At 41.0% G+C, this 19,755-nt stretch overlaps 2 protein-coding genes and 2 long non-coding RNA genes across 7 annotated transcripts; 2 read left to right on the forward strand and 2 right to left on the reverse strand.

Annotated features, from left to right (window-relative positions):
* The first annotated feature begins 3,141 nt into the window (after positions 1-3,141).
* Positions 3,142-8,649, forward strand: LOC113094091 (uncharacterized). The gene is made up of 11 exons (XR_003287978.1): positions 3,142-3,201; positions 4,843-4,974; positions 5,065-5,394; positions 6,010-6,065; positions 6,405-6,455; positions 6,581-6,668; positions 6,763-6,839; positions 7,138-7,248; positions 7,327-7,446; positions 7,577-7,653; positions 7,774-8,649. It is a non-coding gene; the product is annotated as an uncharacterized LOC113094091 (long non-coding RNA).
* On the reverse strand, positions 8,080-10,388 carry LOC113094088 (uncharacterized). Of its 3 annotated transcripts, none has more exons than XM_026259743.1 (7): positions 9,999-10,388; positions 9,633-9,659; positions 9,169-9,306; positions 8,868-8,933; positions 8,445-8,779; positions 8,304-8,369; positions 8,080-8,201 (listed from the first exon to the last, which is right to left on the reverse strand). In XM_026259743.1, exons 2-7 carry the CDS (start codon positions 9,640-9,642, stop codon positions 8,106-8,108), a joined length of 711 nt encoding a protein of 236 aa, XP_026115528.1. In that variant the 5' UTR covers positions 9,643-9,659; positions 9,999-10,388; the 3' UTR covers positions 8,080-8,105. The 3 variants fall into 3 exon arrangements, with proteins under 3 accessions (XP_026115528.1, XP_026115529.1, XP_026115527.1); XM_026259744.1 differs by lacking the exon at positions 9,999-10,388 and having other exon boundaries at positions 8,445-8,567; positions 8,661-8,779; positions 9,633-9,687; XM_026259742.1 differs by lacking the exon at positions 9,999-10,388 and having other exon boundaries at positions 9,633-9,687.
* Positions 10,389-10,791: 403 nt separating this feature from the next.
* On the reverse strand, positions 10,792-12,375 carry LOC113094089 (uncharacterized). 2 transcript variants are annotated; one of them, XM_026259746.1, is made up of 4 exons: positions 12,213-12,375; positions 11,473-11,579; positions 11,105-11,405; positions 10,792-11,008 (listed from the first exon to the last, which is right to left on the reverse strand). In XM_026259746.1, exons 3-4 carry the CDS (start codon positions 11,403-11,405, stop codon positions 10,803-10,805), a joined length of 507 nt encoding a protein of 168 aa, XP_026115531.1. In that variant the 5' UTR covers positions 11,473-11,579; positions 12,213-12,375; the 3' UTR covers positions 10,792-10,802. The 2 variants fall into 2 exon arrangements, with proteins under 2 accessions (XP_026115531.1, XP_026115530.1); XM_026259745.1 differs by having other exon boundaries at positions 11,105-11,579.
* LOC113094090 (uncharacterized) lies at positions 10,881-18,008 on the forward strand. Its single transcript, XR_003287977.1, has 12 exons — positions 10,881-10,895; positions 14,791-14,922; positions 15,013-15,342; positions 15,850-15,879; positions 15,946-16,001; positions 16,341-16,391; positions 16,517-16,604; positions 16,699-16,775; positions 17,031-17,141; positions 17,220-17,339; positions 17,470-17,546; positions 17,667-18,008. It is a non-coding gene; the product is annotated as an uncharacterized LOC113094090 (long non-coding RNA).
* Positions 18,009-19,755: the final 1,747 nt, after the last annotated feature.

The raw sequence follows: 19,755 nt of genomic DNA on the forward strand, positions 1-19,755 counted from the left end.
AAACGTGCCAGTCCCTAGACTCTGTAAACCTTTATCAACCAGACGCTTCATCAAATTCTGTACAGAAATATCATAAAACTAATATCATATTCTCCAGGATATAACCCTTGGCTTCTCGGTCGCCCTCTCCTGGATAAAACTGTGAATAGCCATGTGTAAAAAACTGATTAGGATTCCAATATTTTAGCAGGATTTGACACTCCAGGCGGAGCTCTTGAGCGGATGACTTCACTCAAAGACATCTTTCCAGTCTAATTTTAATGATGCACTCTCTCTCTCTTTCACAAACACACACGTACACTCCTGTGCACACTCACACGCACGTGTGCACACTCACACGCATATGCAGTCAAAACACACAGACGCACACGAACTGGCTGGAAAACTATTTTTATTCAGGCTAGTGATACCTTGTTCCTAAAAAGACAAATGATTTCACGGGTTATTTCGTTTGGATGTATTTCTTGTTTTTATCGATGACTGGCTTCCTTTTTGTCACGCTTTAGACTGATGTACGGTCACATTGGATTTGAAAACGACATCCTTTCTTCCATAGATCCACGCTACCTGAAAGAAGGCCGCCTTCTGAATCCAACGATACCAGTTATGTGCACATCGGACCTACGCTTCAAAAGATACGGACAGGTAAGCTTTGGCCAATCAGATCGCATATGCTAACGAGGGTGGAATTAATGAGGGTGAAACTCGTTTTTATCTATATACCTAGCTGCAACTGACCCCAAACTAGCCCCTAAACCTTAACCCTCAAAACTGCTAGCCTTAGCCCCAAACAAAACTGCTAGCCTTAGCCCCACTGACCGTAACCCACTGACCCCTGGCCCCACCGTTTTTAAACGTGCCAGTCCCTAGACTCTGTAAACCTTTATCAACCAGACGCTTCATCAAATTCTGTACAGAAATATCATAAAACTAATATCATATTCTCCAGGATATAACCCTTGGCTTCTCGGTCGCCCTCTCCTGGATAAAACTGTGAATAGCCATGTGTAAAAAACTGATTAGGATTCCAATATTTTAGCAGGATTTGACACTCCAGGCGGAGCTCTTGAGCGGATGACTTCACTCAAAGACATCTTTCCAGTCTAATTTTAATGATGCACTCTCTCTCTCTTTCACAAACACACACGTACACTCCTGTGCACACTCACACGCACGTGTGCACACTCACACGCATATGCAGTCAAAACACACAGACGCACACGAACTGGCTGGAAAACTATTTTTATTCAGGCTAGTGATACCTTGTTCCTAAAAAGACAAATGATTTCACGGGTTATTTCGTTTGGATGTATTTCTTGTTTTTATCGATGACTGGCTTCCTTTTTGTCACGCTTTAGACTGATGTACGGTCACATTGGATTTGAAAACGACATCCTTTCTTCCATAGATCCACGCTACCTGAAAGAAGGCCGCCTTCTGAATCCAACGATACCAGTTATGTGCACATCGGACCTACGCTTCAAAAGATACGGACAGGTAAGCTTTGGCCAATCAGATCGCATATGCTAACGAGGGTGGAATTAATGAGGGTGAAACTCGTTTTTATCTATATACCTAGCTGCAACTGACCCCAAACTAGCCCCTAAACCTTAACCCTCAAAACTGCTAGCCTTAGCCCCAAACAAAACTGCTAGCCTTAGCCCCACTGACCGTAACCCACTGACCCCTGGCCCCACCGTTTTTAAACGTGCCAGTCCCTAGACTCTGTAAACCTTTATCAACCAGACGCTTCATCAAATTCTGTACAGAAATATCATAAAACTAATATCATATTCTCCAGGATATAACCCTTGGCTTCTCGGTCGCCCTCTCCTGGATAAAACTGTGAATAGCCATGTGTAAAAAACTGATTAGGATTCCAATATTTTAGCAGGATTTGACACTCCAGGCGGAGCTCTTGAGCGGATGACTTCACTCAAAGACATCTTTCCAGTCTAATTTTAATGATGCACTCTCTCTCTCTTTCACAAACACACACGTACACTCCTGTGCACACTCACACGCACGTGTGCACACTCACACGCATATGCAGTCAAAACACACAGACGCACACGAACTGGCTGGAAAACTATTTTTATTCAGGCTAGTGATACCTTGTTCCTAAAAAGACAAATGATTTGACGGGTTATTTCGTTTGGATGTATTTCTTGTTTTTATCGATGACTGGCTTCCTTTTTGTCACGCTTTAGACTGATGTACGGTCACATTGGATTTGAAAACGACATCCTTTCTTCCATAGATCCACGCTACCTGAAAGAAGGCCGCCTTCTGAATCCAACGATACCAGTTATGTGCACATCGGACCTACGCTTCAAAAGATACGGACAGGTAAGCTTTGGCCAATCAGATCGCATATGCTAACGAGGGTGGAATTAATGAGGGTGAAACTCGTTTTTATCTATATACCTAGCTGCAACTGACCCCAAACTAGCCCCTAAACCTTAACCCTCAAAACTGCTAGCCTTAGCCCCAAACAAAACTGCTAGCCTTAGCCCCACTGACCGTAACCCACTGACCCCTGGCCCCACCGTTTTTAAACGTGCCAGTCCCTAGACTCTGTAAACCTTTATCAACCAGACGCTTCATCAAATTCTGTACAGAAATATCATAAAACTAATATCATATTCTCCAGGATATAACCCTTGGCTTCTCGGTCGCCCTCTCCTGGATAAAACTGTGAATAGCCATGTGTAAAAAACTGATTAGGATTCCAATATTTTAGCAGGATTTGACACTCCAGGCGGAGCTCTTGAGCGGATGACTTCACTCAAAGACATCTTTCCAGTCTAATTTTAATGATGCACTCTCTCTCTCTTTCACAAACACACACGTACACTCCTGTGCACACTCACACGCACGTGTGCACACTCACACGCATATGCAGTCAAAACACACAGACGCACACGAACTGGCTGGAAAACTATTTTTATTCAGGCTAGTGATACCTTGTTCCTAAAAAGACAAATGATTTCACGGGTTATTTCGTTTGGATGTATTTCTTGTTTTTATCGATGACTGGCTTCCTTTTTGTCACGCTTTAGACTGATGTACGGTCACATTGGATTTGAAAACGACATCCTTTCTTCCATAGATCCACGCTACCTGAAAGAAGGCCGCCTTCTGAATCCAACGATACCAGTTATGTGCACATCGGACCTACGCTTCAAAAGATACGGACAGGTAAGCTTTGGCCAATCAGATCGCATATGCTAACGAGGGTGGAATTAATGAGGGTGAAACTCGTTTTTATCTATATACCCTAGCTGCAACTGACCCCAAACTAGCCCCTAAACCTTAACCCTCAAAACTGCTAGCCTTAGCCCCATACAAAACTGCTAGCCTTAGCCCCACTGACCGTAACCCACTGACCCCTGGCCCCACCGTTTTTAAACGTGCCAGTCCCTAGACTCTGTAAACCTTTATCAACCAGACGCTTCATCAAATTCTGTACAGAAATATCATAAAACTAATATCATATTCTCCAGGATATAACCCTTGGCTTCTCGGTCGCCCTCTCCTGGATAAAACTGTGAATAGCCATGTGTAAAAAACTGATTAGGATTCCAATATTTTAGCAGGATTTGACACTCCAGGCGGAGCTCTTGAGCGGATGACTTCACTCAAAGACATCTTTCCAGTCTAATTTTAATGATGCACTCTCTCTCTCTTTCACAAACACACACATACACTCCTGTGCACACTCACACGCACGTGTGCACACTCACACGCATATGCAGTCAAAACACACAGACGCACACGAACTGGCTGGAAAACTATTTTTATTCAGGCTAGTGATACCTTGTTCCTAAAAAGACAAATGATTTCACGGGTTATTTCGTTTGGATGTATTTCTTGTTTTTATCGATGACTGGCTTCCTTTTTGTCACGCTTTAGACTGATGTACGGTCACATTGGATTTGAAAACGACATCCTTTCTTCCATAGATCCACGCTACCTGAAAGAAGGCCGCCTTCTGAATCCAACGATACCAGTTATGTGCACCTCGGACCTACGCTTCAAAAGATACGGACAGGTAAGCTTTGGCCAATCAGATCGCATATGCTAACGAGGGTGGAATTAATGAGGGTGAAACTCGTTTTTATCTATATACCTAGCTGCAACTGACCCCAAACTAGCCCCTAAACCTTAACCCTCAAAACTGCTAGCCTTAGCCCCAAACAAAACTGCTAGCCTTAGCCCCACTGACCGTAACCCACTGACCCCTGGCCCCACCGTTTTTAAACGTGCCAGTCCCTAGACTCTGTAAACCTTTATCAACCAGACGCTTCATCAAATTCTGTACAGAAATATCATAAAACTAATATCATATTCTCCAGGATATAACCCTTGGCTTCTCGGTCGCCCTCTCCTGGATAAAACTGTGAATAGCCATGTGTAAAAAACTGATTAGGATTCCAATATTTTAGCAGGATTTGACACTCCAGGCGGAGCTCTTGAGCGGATGACTTCATCTTGATTTAAAGTATATAACCAGAACCTCAATCTTTTTTTTATTGTTTTTTTCATCTATAATATATAAATATAGGATATTATAGTGTTGCTGTTCTGTTGGTTGTATACAATTTTCCATAATACATATTAAACAACTGTATATATCAAGAGTAAATAAATATTGTGTGTGTGTGTGTGTTTGTAAGAACTTTTAGATTATATGAAAAATATTGTCAAATATGACACAACAAACAAAAAAAACAGGACAAAATCAAAATTCTTCATTTGTTTTTTTTTTTATTCAGTCTGTTGACTTTTCACTGGTCCTCTTGATGAGCCTTTTCACATTTGTTTTATTTTTCCTACAAGGTATTGCTGGAATGTCCCTTTAATTTCTGCAGGAGTCCAGTCCTCCTCCCAGACGCCCCTGGAAACCCCTTCGTTGAGGACCGTCGTCGCGTTCGTCTCCAGGTTTCTCCGATCTGACAGAAATATCAGGAGGTTGTTTTTAGTTTCACGTGACATGACTTCTATGGAGAGAACCTGTCAAACCGTTAAGAGTCTTACAGCGCTCTCACCTTTGATTTTCAGCACGTCCATCATATAGTTGAAGAACTATATATAGTGAAAAATACACCTGTGGCGTGTCAGTACAGAGGAAATCACAATGTCTCAGCTGCATTAAGACGCCACAAATATTCAACTGGTTGCCACGTTGATAGATTTGATCCATGATCGACATTAAGGGCTGCTTAATTATAAGCGTGCACATCAAATTATCCTAACTCATTGAACCTGGATCGAATTAGTGAGATTGCGTGAACGTGAATAAAGTCTGTAGAGGCCTTGTGTTTCGTGGTTCTTTGTTTAGGTTCCTTACCGAGCTGTAACTGGGTCATTCTACAGAAACGTCCACTTTTGGTATGGCAAAATTTATTTACTTTTTTAACACTTAAACTTAGACCACATTGTTAGTTTACCTTTTGACTTTATGAATGCATATAAATGACAGCTTATTTATTTTTCTATTTATCTGCTTTGTGCTATTTAGCTTATTTCAAGACCACATGAAACACTTATTTTTAGTCGCTGGTGTTACCTTCTCTATCAATGTTACAAAGACTTTTTTTTTTTTTTTAAAGCACATGTAGTCAGTTACAGGAAAATAATGAAAATGCAAGAAATAAGGAAGTTGTTTTATTTAACTTGAAAAATGAACAATATGGTAACACCAGTGACCAAATGAATCACAAGGGACATAAGACCTGATGTACTGCTCTTCACCATGTTACCACTAATGAAGGTAACACCAGTGACCATTTAGAAAAGCATTTTACGAAATGTCTGCTGTAAGGTATGAAACCATATGTTGTCAATCATTGCATACTTTTTTTTTTTTTTTTTTTTTTTTTTTTTTAAACAATAAATCGGTCATACCAGTGACGTTAACTAAAAGCTCCATATGAAATCGTGAGTTAACTGAAAACTTCTGATAATTGAAAAGAAACAGTGGACTTAACATGTTTTTTTTCATAGATCTTTAAAAAATAGGAAGGAGGAAGTCGTCATCAGGTTTTTATTTTTCTCAAATGGTAACACCAGTGACCCAAATGCTGGGCTCCACTGTTTTCACTATATATTTTAATGAGCATTTCATAACATTCATCATACTTGATGGTTATCGATACATTTTTGTAATTTAAATGGTAGCAAGCCTCTTTTTAACTGCAAAATAAAGCATTTTCACTGTGTATATGGCTGTGGGGATAAGCAGTTTTGTGGTTCTTGGAATTCTTTGATTAAACATTGCCACGTTTATGGTGCAGGAACGTCTAATTGTTAAAATAACGCCTTGTGTTATTTTAAAATATATAAAAGTGTAATACAAAATGAAACCCTAATGTGTTTTCACTTGTACTATTCCCGTAAAGGCTAGGGACAGAAAAATGGACGTTTCTGTAGAATGACCCAACTGCTGACTGGTAATTTCATTGTTTTGGCTGATGTTCGCTTCTGCTAAACTTTGCTATCGGTGGATGGTTGTTACATTTAAAACTCCAAAAACTGGCCAACCAGTTTTCTTTTATTTGTTTTTGTCTTTCTCCAGATCTGGAAAAAACCTTAAGCACCTGATGGCTTTAGACCGTTTCTACAGTTGTCAGATTTTAAGTAAAATATCACTGCAAATGCATAAAGTACTGCAATATTAAGTGAAAATTTAAAAGTAGGAAGAATTGAATGGACCACTTTAACGCTGCTTTCCTGTTTCTAATCTGCGTCTTTAACAAGGTCAGAGACGAGCGCTCATGCGTCACATGAAAGTCTTTGCTGCCCTCTGGTGCACAACGTGAGGCCCTGACCGTAGGGTAAGTATGCAGAAAGTATTGGGCTTTGCCAAAAATGCTCTGGAAGCCAATTAAAAAATTATTTTATAATGAATTTGGCTAAATGTTGCTTTTTTTTTTTGTGTTTTTTTTGTGTTTTTTGTGTTTTTTTTTTTTTTTTTTTTTTTTTTATGGATCGTGCTAAACTCCCAATCAAACTGTCTATTAGTACACCAACGTTTTTCGTTTAAGCATGGTCTTTGTAGTTAAGTTGGTATTTAAAAACTCTATATAAACATTCTGTACTTCTCCGGCATGTGTGGTGCCTCCCCTTCCGCAGATGAGCTGGGGGCATCAACCGTCAGACCCCCCTGTGGCTCTGGTGGCAGCACACCTCTCTCCTGGAGCCTCATGACATACCTGCCGACATGCATTGGTGGGAGAAGTGAAGGTATAATATCTGTCTATGGCCTGTTGTGAAACCCAACCATATCTGCGTGAAACATTACAATACTTGCTTTTGCCGTAGCCTTTGCACATCGGCTGTTGGGTTGCTAAGAGGGACACCTGAAGCGCCGAGGAAGAACCGGTCCTTGTCGTCTCTATCTGGAGCTTGGGCCTTTAAATATTCTGGCCGGATATGAACAAAGTAGCAGTCCAACCACTACAAAGATTTACACGCATTTTAAGTGTTTGCTGTCACAAAGCTGTTAATGAACTGAGGTGTGTTGTGCAGTGTGATCCTCTTACATGTTCTTCTTTTCTGCTTAACTCAATAGCTCCTTTGGACAGCGTTACAGTGACTCCGTCTGCCTCTGGCACTCTGTCGTTCCACTCCTAGAAAAAGAGGCCTGATGTATTTATGGTCCCTCTCCTTTTTATTTATTTATTTTTTATTTTTTTTTGTAAATCATTCAGTGTGACTTCCCTGGTCCTCTTGATGAACTTCCACATTTTTTTCCTTTAATTCCCGCAGGACTCCAGTCCTCCCAGACGTCCCTGGAATCCCCCACGTCCATCATATAGTTGAAGAAGGCCTGCTGCCTTTCAGTCAGCCTCTCTCTGGCATCGGATCTCTCTGGCCAGAATGGCTCCAGGATCTCGTCCAGGGGTGCGTTTCCCAAAACCATAGTTGCTAACAGGTTGCAATGCAATTTCCCTATTGCCAGCCAACTAAGTTGTTAACTTGGTTAGCAACTATGGTTTTGGGAAACGTACCCCTACAAACAATAATGTAACAAATGACAGTGCTACGCATTGCAGTTTTAAATGTGTTACTGGGGGGGGGGGTAATATTTGATATCATTGTTAATACCTTGTCACCTGCTGGCACTTCTCTACTTTTACGCTGCTTTCTCCCAGAGGGTCTAAAAATAAAGTTTTCTTCTGTGCTGGCATGATCACCTTTCAGGATTTTAAAATACATAGAAACATAGTTATGCACAGACTAGTGTAGCATTTTGGTTTAGTTTGCTTAAAAAGAACAAAGCAAGTTGCATCCTATACCATAACTGTCCAGTGATAGTGGTCGTTTATGATTCCTATTACATAGTGGTACACTGACAGGTCAATCTGAAAATACAAAACGTTTTATTTTTTAATTCAAAGCTTTTGCAGCTTTATATTAATGGCACTGAATAGACCCACCTTCAGCTTTGTTGAATGGCCTTTCCAGATGCTGGCCATTTCATAGCTGTCAATGTAAAAGGCGCGCTCCGCTGACCGACTATTAAATTTCTTGATCTCTAGGTGCATGAATGCATTGATGACCTGCTGACAACGAGGTTTACATGAAAGTGCATACATGTTGTGTTTATTGTGCATAACAACAAAGTAAAAAATAAAAAATGTTTGGTTGTGTACCTCACTCTCGAGCTCCTCACCAGGAGAAGTTTTATGTATGTCGGCAAAAAATATTTTGTAGGGCCCTATTTTGGAAAGCAGCACATACATCTTCTTTCCTCCCCATGCATCTGTAATGCCTGTATTTAAAGACATATTAAATGTATAATGTCACCTTTAAAAGAACTTTCCCAGAGTTTAATCACAAACACAATGTATGTAACTCACACTGATCTATGCTTGGACTGAATTCTCGCGGGGTTCCATAAATTGCCTCAGCTGCTTCTGTTTTTGCTGTTAAAAGGTGGATGATAACACAGTGATAAATTAATTATTCAATTCGAGGTGACAACACAACAATAATTTGAAATGTGTCTTGCCTTCCACATGCTAACTAAATAAATACATTTACTGAGTTAAGCTAGTACAGTTCAATAACAAATAAAGAGATTTCAATAACAAATAAGTAATAATAAAAAAACAACTTGAACACAATATGGGGGAACATGTGTGTGCATCTATATTTTACTGTTTGTTCGTGGAGGTGTGGTCAGAGACAGCAGACGATGTTCAAGCCTCTTCATTTCGACTCTGCTCTCATTAATAAGCTGCACAACATGATGCTGTACTTCCTCGTATCGCCTGCTGACCTGTCTTCTCATTGTCTCTAAAAAGTGATGGAGAATGTGAATTAGGAACGGGGTTTCTGTGCAAGAAGCCCTAGTTGTAACTTATTCCTTTTGGTTATCCTTCAGCAATACAGCAACTGTGTAAACATATAAACGCACAGAATAAAAATAAAAACACAATAAAATAACAATTCCTAATTTATCCCTGATACACAGCACGCAAGCTACGACTTACCTAACCTAAAATTAATCGTTCATTCATTTATTCATTCAATCAATAATTTGATGACATACTTTAAAGACATTTGAAAGAGTGGGACCGAATTTTGCATGGCAGTATCATTTCAACTAAATCAAGTCTTACCTTCATCCATTGTTCCAAAGTTCGTTTCTGTCAAATCAAGCATGAAAAAATGACAAATAAGCACCATTCAAAAAGGGCAAATGATAAAGATCAATGGGTGTTTATAATAATATAGAATTTGATCAAGAGGGATGAATTAATCAGTGTTTCACGGTTACTGCACATTTGCTATAGCCAAAGTACTACAGGGTAATAACACCACGTTTGAAAGTTAGATCATCTCCGCGGCCAATTTGTAGATTAAAAACCCAACTGCTACCCATGTAACTGTTATTTATCCACTCAGAAGTCTCAAAACCGCACGTGTTTGAACGCATATGTACAAACATCACTTGGAATATGGAAAACGAGCGAACTGTCTATTACCTTGATCAGCAGAAGATCGTGTCTGTGACGTAAGAGCAGCGCAAGTCAACGGGATTGATTTACAACACGGAGGGGTCACAGAGGGGGATGGGAATTAGTGTGAACCCACAGTGTCCCCTAGAATATAGCTTTAACTGACACCTGTGGGCACTGCTGAAGAGCACTTGATGTTTTCCCCCTCACAGCAAAGCACAGGTGCATTTCATTTTAGACTGAAGTACAGTGGGGATGCTTGGCCCCCATCTACCCATAAAGATGAGTATAACTTTAATGATCAGCACCCCTGTTAAACTTTAAGCGATAACAGAGAACAGAATCTGGGGGCTTCGCATTAAAAAGCCTCTGCTGCCCTCTGGTGGACAACTTGAGACACCGACGTTCAGGACAAACCAGTGGAATCTTCTGCTGTTCTACTCCTTATTTGCTTCAGTTCATTCAAAGTGAAAAGTGAAACTATATGTATATGGCACGAATTATTGAACAGTAGTGCAATTTGGGGGGAAACACGCACACAGTTTGACACAGATATTGATACAAAAACTGTTTAATGTTTAAAAGAAATGACCAAAACAGACTGGAAGGAACATCAACAATAAAATAAAATGTCACAGGTAAATAAAATTAATAAAATAAACTTACACATAAATATATAGAGAATGTGGCTATAACTGTGTATCGTTGTGTTGTGTGGTGCTATACTACTATGCTGTGACGCTTTTTAGACTTGAAAACTCTACAATGAACACAATAAACAACATGCACAAAAACTTAAAAATAAAGCCAACTGAACAGACCCTCTTCTTCCTAGCCAACCATTTTTCTGAGCCTATCTAGCTCTCTCTCCTGGAAGAGTTTCTGTTGTCTCTCTGTCACATATTTTTTTATTTTTCCTACAAGGTATTGCTGGAATGTCCCTTTAATTTCTGCAGGAGTCCAGTCCTCCTCCCAGACGCCCCTGGAAACCCCTTCGTTGAGGACCGTCGTCGCGTTCGTCTCCAGGTTTCTCCGATCTGACAGAAATATCAGGAGGTTGTTTTTAGTTTCACGTGACATGACTTCTATGGAGAGAACCTGTCAAACCGTTAAGAGTCTTACAGCGCTCTCACCTTTGATTTTCAGCACGTCCATCATATAGTTGAAGAAGGCCTGCTGCCTTTCAGTCAGCCTCTCCCGTGCATCTGATCTCTCTGGCCAGAATGGCTCCAGGATCTCGTCCAGCTCTTCGGACCGTCTCTGCTTCCGTTCAGGAGCACACTCGGCCGAGGAAGCTGGTCTCTTCTGGCCTCCTGAGTGTGCAGGAGCACCGCTGCCCTTTCCTTCCAGCTGCTTTCTCAGCTCCTCTATCTCTTGGCCTTGCTCTGCTACGCGTGATTTTAAGGCGCTGAGCTCGGTCTTAAGTGCAGCCATGTCACTGATCATCTGGTGATCTAGTGATTCACGGAGGCTTTTGTTACTTTCTTTTAATTTCTGAAATTCCTCACTTGCATACTTTTCCAGGGAATTCAGCCGACCAATCATCGACTCCTCGAAAGGCAAGTCCAGGTCATCTTCCGAGCTGCTAATCTCTGTCATTTTCTTTTCCTGATAGGAAAGCACAGAACAGAAAATTATAATTGGAAATATCATGTGGAATCTGTTAGAGGGAACATCCTTAGGTGCAAAAATGGTATTGAAAACAAAGTGTACACAATGCATAAAGTGTTTTCTTTGAGTGCTTAGATTTAGGGTGACGTGTTTTCGACTAGCGGTAGAACAACAACAGAATGACGCATGCGCGTGCGTTTGTTCAGCGATAATCGATCACATATCGACACAATCCCTTTATAAGCCCGTCGTTACTGGTGAATAAAGGATAATAAATAAGTCCCGTCGTTTCTGTACGGAAATGTTCTCTGTTGCGCGTGCGTGCTTGTTCTGCAGCATGTTACAATGTAACACGGGTCACCCTCGACAGACGCACGCCCGGAAAGTTTAAGATGCTTGATCGTCAGCACGGAAAAGGTCGAAAGAAGAAACGCGCCCCAAATAGAATAACGATGCACATCTGTCATTGAACCGTTACTTCATTATTACAAGTATTGATATTAGTCCTATTACACCGATCCACCGTCGCCGAGTTTCAAAAACGAATGCATCTTTTGTGGAATAGCCGTTTCATTCAATGCAGATATCGAAAAGCCAAAGATGTTGGACTCTTTTCTCTCTCTTTTTTACCTTGATTCTCGACCGATCGACGGCGTCACTCCGAATAGGGCAGATGATGCGGCGGAATCAACAAGTCCACTTTGAGTGACAGCCGGGCTCCCGCTCCTCTGACGAGCGCTCCTGGAGACACGCCCCCAGCGGAAGACGACAGGTAGTTCACCACGGGACCGTAATGTCTTTAAGAGTTCTTTGGTTTTATGATTTAAATGTTATAGTTTTATTGTTTTGTTGTATGTTTTATAGTTAATAAAAAAAATGTTCACAATTCACATTTAAGAGTTCTGATTTGTTCTACCAATCATACTTTCTATATTTGTTCTAAAACAACAGTTTTGGGCAGATACCGGCAGAAATTAGTCACCAAGGGCAAGAAGGAGAAGGATGGCCAAACACCTGAGCCCAAAAGAGGCAAAAAACTAATGGTTAAAGATGAAAAAAGTGCTTCAGATTAGAATGGAGAGATGTTGGGATTTCTTTCTTTTCCTTTTGTTTGACCAAAACAGTTTGTCATAGGGAGCATTTGGTCATTTGCTGGTCCATTATCCCTCAGTCCTGCATGATCCTTCATTATTTATTTTTTTATAAACATTAATTGTTGCATGATCTGACGGACTAAGTTAATTTGATGCTACAAGGCTATCTCTGTGTGTGGTGTGTGTGTGTGTGTGTGTGTGTGTGTGTGTGTCTTTGTGTCAGTTTGAAATTGCTGCAAATGTACTGTGCCCACAGCTCACTGGCTCTGCTTCGGTGACATCACTGAAGGTGAGACTGCTTCCCCCCCACTGTTACTGTATCAACTGAGTGGAGGTGACAGTGAAATCAAAGCTGTCCTTTGGGATTTTTCATCAAAGTTTCACATCTGACCCGGACCCTCACTTACTTCGAGTCCTTTTGCAATGGCTGAACAAGCTGAGAGGAGGTAATATGTGTGTTTTTGTTTTACAATTGCATGTCTTTGTTTAACAGTTTAAACTGCAGTGTAAATAAACTGTAAACAAATGCTTTCCTTGCTTAGTATATTGTTTCCTGTCCGGATATCTATAAGCTCAGTCATCAAGAGGTTCACTGTCATTCACGTGTAGTCAGGCGTAAGATGTTGTTTATTGTTTTATGGAAAAGAATACAAATGAACCTAGCTGTTGGGTAAAGAAAGCTGAATGTTATTTGTCAATGGGCTAAGCTAAACCAAAAAACGTGTTTGCACTGGAATGTGTGCGTTAAAATTGTGTTATGAAATGTATTCCTGTTTTGATAGCAAAGTTAGAGTGATTTTTCAAGTTTTCAAGACTGTCTGTGCCTTTACAAAAACACTCTGCACTTTGAAGACCCATTGACACCATTACACAATGGAAATGCTAATGGCACAGGTCTCGCTCTGCTGCTGATGGCTGTTTTTTGTTGTTTGCCTTTCTAAATTTCTTTAACTCATGTCTGATTCTTTAAAATCATTGTAGGAATCATTTATTTCATGTCCTCTCTCCCCCCTTTTTAGAAAAGCTGACCGGCGCTTCACTGCTTGGTTTGCCACAGACCGCAGGAGAACCTACCTGTCCACCTGGCGAGAAACAGCACGCCGGAACAAATAGCCTCAGAGGTTCAAAAGACGGAGTCCAGCAAGCACTGGATGCTTAGAGCTAGGACGTGGGACCACAGCCACATTTGTGCCCTCCATTTGTGCAGAACCTCGCAGGAGAACTTCTGAACCGTGGCTTCTTCGTGACAGACCTGCCCCTGGGAGCCCGGAGCCGGAGGTTTGGCGGAGGAGGCTGATGACCCGTCCTGTCTTCATGAAAAATAAGTGTACTCTGACCGTGCAACACACGTGCGAAACACAAAAAGCACCACGAGAGGAGGGTGAAACTCGTTTTTATCTATATACCTAGTTGCAACTGACCCCAAACTAGCCCCTAAACCTTAACCCTCAAAACTGCTAGCCTTAGCCCCAAACAAAACTGCTAGCCTTAGCCCCACTGACCGTAACCCACTGACCCCTGGCCCCACCGTTTTTAAACGTGCCAGTCCCTAGACTCTGTAAACCTTTATCAACCAGACGCTTCATCAAATTCTGTACAGAAATATCATAAAACTAATATCATATTCTCCAGGATATAACCCTTGGCTTCTCGGTCGCCCTCTCCTGGATAAAACTGTGAATAGCCATGTGTAAAAAACTGATTAGGATTCCAATATTTTAGCAGGATTTGACACTCCAGGTGGAGCTCTTGAGCTTATGACTTCATCTTGATTTAAAGTATATAACCAGAACCTCAATCTTTTTTTTATTGTTTTTTTCATCTATAATATATAAATATAGGATATTATAGTGTTGCTGTTCTGTTGGTTGTATACAATTTTCCATAATACATATTAAACAACTGTATATATCAAGAGTAAATAAATATTGTGTGTGTGTGTGTTTGTAAGAACTTTTAGATTATATGAAAAATATTGTCAAATATGACACAACAAACAAAAAAAACAGGACAAAATCAAAATTCTTCATTTGTTTTTTTTTTTATTCAGTCTGTTGACTTTTCACTGGTCCTCTTGATGAGCCTTTTCACATTTGTTTTATTTTTCCTACAAGGTATTGCTGGAATGTCCCTTTAATTTCTGCAGGAGTCCAGTCCTCCTCCCAGACGCCCCTGGAAACCCCTTCGTTGAGGACCGTCGTCGCGTTCGTCTCCAGGTTTCTCCGATCTGACAGAAATATCAGGAGGTTGTTTTTAGTTTCACGTGACATGACTTCTATGGAGAGAACCTGTCAAACCGTTAAGAGTCTTACAGCGCTCTCACCTTTGATTTTCAGCACGTCCATCATATAGTTGAAGAACTATATATAGTGAAAAATACACCTGTGGCGTGTCAGTACAGAGGAAATCACAATGTCTCAGCTGCATTAAGACGCCACAAATATTCAACTGGTTGCCACGTTGATAGATTTGATCCATGATCGACATTAAGGGCTGCTTAATTATAAGCGTGCACATCAAATTATCCTAACTCATTGAACCTGGATCGAATTAGTGAGATTGCGTGAACGTGAATAAAGTCTGTAGAGGCCTTGTGTTTCGTGGTTCTTTGTTTAGGTTCCTTACCGAGCTGTAACTGGGTCATTCTACAGAAACGTCCACTTTTGGTATGGCAAAATTTATTTACTTTTTTAACACTTAAACTTAGACCACATTGTTGGTTTACCTTTTGACTTTATGAATGCATATAAATGACAGCTTATTTATTTTTCTATTTATCTGCTTTGTGCTATTTAGCTTATTTCAAGACCACATGAAACACTTATTTTTAGTCGCTGGTGTTACCTTCTCTATCAATGTTACAAATACTTTTTTTTTTTTTTTTAAAGCACATGTAGTCAGTTACAGGAAAATAATGAAAATGCAAGAAATAAGGAAGTTGTTTTATTTAACTTGAAAAATGAACAATATGGTAACACCAGTGACCAAATGAATCACAAGGGACATAAGACCTGATGTACTGCTCTTCACCATGTTACCACTAATGAAGGTAACACCAGTGACCATTTAGAAAAGCATTTTACGAAATGTCTGCTGTAAGGTATGAAACCATATGTTGTCAATCATTGCATATTTTTTTTTTTTTTTTTTAAACAATAAATCGGTCATACCAGTGACGTCAACTAAAAGCTCCATATGAAATCGTGAGTTAACTGAAAACTTCTGATAATTGAAAAGAAACAGTGGACTTAACATGTTTTTTTTCATAGATCTTTAAAAAATAGGAAGGAGGAAGTCGTCATCAGGTTTTTATTTTTCTCAAATGGTAACACCAGTGACCCAAATGCTGGGCTCCACTGTTTTCACTATATATTTTAATGAGCATTTCATAACATTTATCATACTTGATGGTTATCGATACATTTTTGTAATTTAAATGGTAGCAAGCCTCTTTTTAACTGCAAAATAAAGCATTTTCACTGTGTATATGGCTGTGGGGATAAGCAGTTTTGTGGTTCTTGGAATTCTTTGATTAAACATTGCCACGTTTATGGTGCAGGAACGTCTAATTGTTAAAATAACGCCTTGTGTTATTTTAAAATGTATAAAAGTGTAATACAAAATGAAACCCTAATGTGTTTTCACTTGTACTATTCCCGTAAAGGCTAGGGACAGAAAAATGGACGTTTCTGTAGAATGACCCAACTGCTGACTGGTAATTTCATTGTTTTGGCTGATGTTCGCTTCTGCTAAACTTTGCTATCGGTGGATGGTTGTTACATTTAAAACTCCAAAAACTGGCCAACCAGTTTTCTTTTATTTGTTTTTGTCTTTCTCCAGATCTGGAAAAAACCTTAAGCACCTGATGGCTTTAGACCGTTTCTACAGTTGTCAGATTTTAAGTAAAATATCACTGCAAATGCATAAAGTACTGCAATATTAAGTGAAAATTTAAAAGTAGGAAGAATTGAATGGACCACTTTAACGCTGCTTTCCTGTTTCTAATCTGCGTCTTTAACAAGGTCAGAGACGAGCGCTCATGCGTCACATGAAAGTCTTTGCTGCCCTCTGGTGCACAACGTGAGGCCCTGACCGTAGGGTAAGTATGCAGAAAGTATTGGGCTTTGCCAAAAATGCTCTGGAAGCCAATTAAAAAATTATTTTATAATGAATTTGGCTAAATGTTGCTTTTTTTTTTTGTGTTTATGGATCGTGCTAAACTCCCAATCAAACTGTCTATTAGTACACCAACGTTTTTCGTTTAAGCATGGTCTTTGTAGTTAAGTTGGTATTTAAAAACTCTATATAAACATTCTGTACTTCTCCGGCATGTGTGGTGCCTCCCCTTCCGCAGATGAGCTGGGGGCATCAACCGTCAGACCCCCCTGTGGCTCTGGTGGCAGCACACCTCTCTCCTGGAGCCTCATGACATACCTGCCGACATGCATTGGTGGGAGAAGTGAAGGTATAATATCTGTCTATGGCCTGTTGTGAAACCCAACCATATCTGCGTGAAACATTACAATACTTGCTTTTGCCGTAGCCTTTGCACATCGGCTGTTGGGTTGCTAAGAGGGACACCTGAAGCCCCGAGGAAGAACCGGTCCTTGTCGTCTCTATCTGGAGCTTGGGCCTTTAAATATTCTGGCCGGATATGAACAAAGTAGCAGTCCAACCACTACAAAGATTTACACGCATTTTAAGTGTTTGCTGTCACAAAGCTGTTAATGAACTGAGGTGTGTTGTGCAGTGTGATCCTCTTACATGTTCTTCTTTTCTGCTTAACTCAATAGCTCCTTTGGACAGCGTTACAGTGACTCCGTCTGCCTCTGGCACTCTGTCGTTCCACTCCTAGAAAAAGAGGCCTGATGTATTTATGGTCCCTCTCCTTTTTATTTATTTATTTTTTATTTTTTTTTGTAAATCATTCAGTGTGACTTCCCTGGTCCTCTTGATGAACTTCCACATTTTTTTCCTTTAATTCCCGCAGGACTCCAGTCCTCCCAGACGTCCCTGGAATCCCCCACGTCCATCATATAGTTGAAGAAGGCCTGCTGCCTTTCAGTCAGCCTCTCTCTGGCATCGGATCTCTCTGGCCAGAATGGCTCCAGGATCTCGTCCAGGGGTGCGTTTCCCAAAACCATAGTTGCTAACAGGTTGCAATGCAATTTCCCTATTGCCAGCCAACTAAGTTGTTAACTTGGTTAGCAACTATGGTTTTGGGAAACGTACCCCAGCTCGTTATAACTGCGTATCGTTAGGGTGTGCTTCTAAATGCTGCAACGCTTTTTATGTGAAAACTACATAATAAACACTATAAAAAAAACATCAACCAAATAATGCAGAATGCAAAAAATGAAGCCAATGGAGCACGTCCACTTGTTCCTAAACAACCATTTTTCTGAGCCTTTCTAGCTCTCTCTCCTGGAAGAGTTTCTTTTGTCTCTCTGTCACATATTTTTTTATTTTTCCTACAAGGTATTGCTGGAATGTCCCTTTTAATTTCTGCAGGAGTCCAGTCCTCCTCCCAGACGCCCCTGGAAACCCCTTCGTTGAGGACCGTCGTCGCGTTCGTCTCCAGGTTTCTCCGATCTGACAGAAATATCAGGAGGTTGTTTTTAGTTTCACGTGACATGACTTCTATGGAGAGAACCTGTCAAACCGTTAAGAGTCTTACAGCGCTCTCACCTTTGATTTTCAGCACGTCCATCATATAGTTGAAGAAGGCCTGCTGCCTTTCAGTCAGCCTCTCCCGTGCATCTGATCTCTCTGGCCAGAATGGCTCCAGGATCTCGTCCAGCTCTTCGGACCGTCTCTGCTTCCGTTCAGGAGCACACTCGGCCGAGGAAGCTGGTCTCTTCTGGCCTCCTGAGTGTGCAGGAGCACCGCTGCCCTTTCCTTCCAGCTGCTTTCTCAGCTCCTCTATCTCTTGGCCTTGCTCTGCTACGCGTGATTTTAAGGCGCTGAGCTCGGTCTTAAGTGCAGCCATGTCCTCATCTGGTGTCTAGGATTCACGGGCTTTGTTCTTTTATTTGAATCCCACTTGCAACTTTCCAGGGAATTCAGCCGACCAATCATCGACTCCTCGAAAGGCAAGTCCAGGTCATCTTCCGAGCTGCTAATCTGTAATTTTTCTTATGATAGGAAAGCACAGAAAATTATAACTGCAATGATGCGGCGGAATCAACAAGTCCACTTTGAGTGACAGCCGGGCTCCCGCTCCTCTGACGAGCGCTCCTGGAGACACGCCCCCAGCGGAAGACGACAGGTAGTTCACCACGGGACCGTAATGTCTGACAGCCTAATATGAAGCACACTGTCACATTTCAGTCCACACTGGAAGTACGCGTCAAGGGGGCAAAAAAGTCAGCAACAAGTTATCAGTAACTTCATGAGACTTTATTTAGGCTCTCCGTCCTGGAGCAGATGCTGGAGACGGCAGTGCCGGAGGAGCGGCACACTAACACCTCTGCTGCCCTCTAGTGGACAGGGAAAAGCGCAAGATGGACTATTTACATTTGATGGAATTGAGAAACTGAAGTGCCTCAATAAAGATGAATTATGTTTCTGAAAGACTATTACGTTTTATTTATTGAACAATGCATGGCTTCTATCATATATATTGTAGTGTGGGTATAACTGTAGACTGTTGTGTACTATACTACACCATAGCACGTTACAGTGTGTGTGATCAACATGCTAGATTTAAAGTCAATCACCATGAACGACATACTAACCCTTGGCTTCTCAGTCGCCCTCTCCTGGATAAAACTGTGAATAGCCATGTGTAAAAAACTGATTAGGATTCCAATATTTTAGCAGGATTTGACACTCCAGGCGGAGCTCTTGAGCGGGTGACTTCACTCAAAGACATCTTTCCAGTCTAATTTTAATGATTCTCTCTCTCTCTCTCTCTCTCTCTCTCTCTCTCTCTCTCTCTCTCTCTCTCTCTCTCTCTCTCTCTCTCTCTCTCTCTCTCTCTCTCTCTCTCTCTCTCTCTCTCTCTCTCTCTCTCTCTCTCTCTCTCTCTCTCTCTCTCTCTCTCTCTCTCTCTCTCTCTCTCTCTCTCTCTCTCTCTC

The sequence above is a fragment of the Carassius auratus genome, unplaced genomic scaffold (assembly GCF_003368295.1).
Source record: "Carassius auratus strain Wakin unplaced genomic scaffold, ASM336829v1 scaf_tig00215260, whole genome shotgun sequence".
Classification (NCBI taxonomy): domain Eukaryota; kingdom Metazoa; phylum Chordata; class Actinopteri; order Cypriniformes; family Cyprinidae; genus Carassius; species Carassius auratus.

Excerpts from the sequence above, each read along its gene's own strand:
- LOC113094088 (XM_026259742.1), bottom strand. The coding sequence starts at position 9,675 with ATGCTTGATTTGACAGAAACGAACTTTGGAACAATGGATGAAG. Across the intron at positions 8,780-8,867 it reads CAGTCCAAGCATAGATCAGT|GCATTACAGATGCATGGGGA; the intron begins GTGAGTTACATA and ends CTTTAAATACAG. Across the intron at positions 8,202-8,303 it reads ACTATCACTGGACAGTTATG|GTGATCATGCCAGCACAGAA; the intron begins GTATAGGATGCA and ends AAATCCTGAAAG.
- LOC113094089 (XM_026259745.1), bottom strand. The coding sequence starts at position 11,570 with ATGACAGAGATTAGCAGCTCGGAAGATGACCTGGACTTGCCTTTCGAG. Across the intron at positions 11,009-11,104 it reads GGACGTGCTGAAAATCAAAG|ATCGGAGAAACCTGGAGACG; the intron begins GTGAGAGCGCTG and ends TATTTCTGTCAG.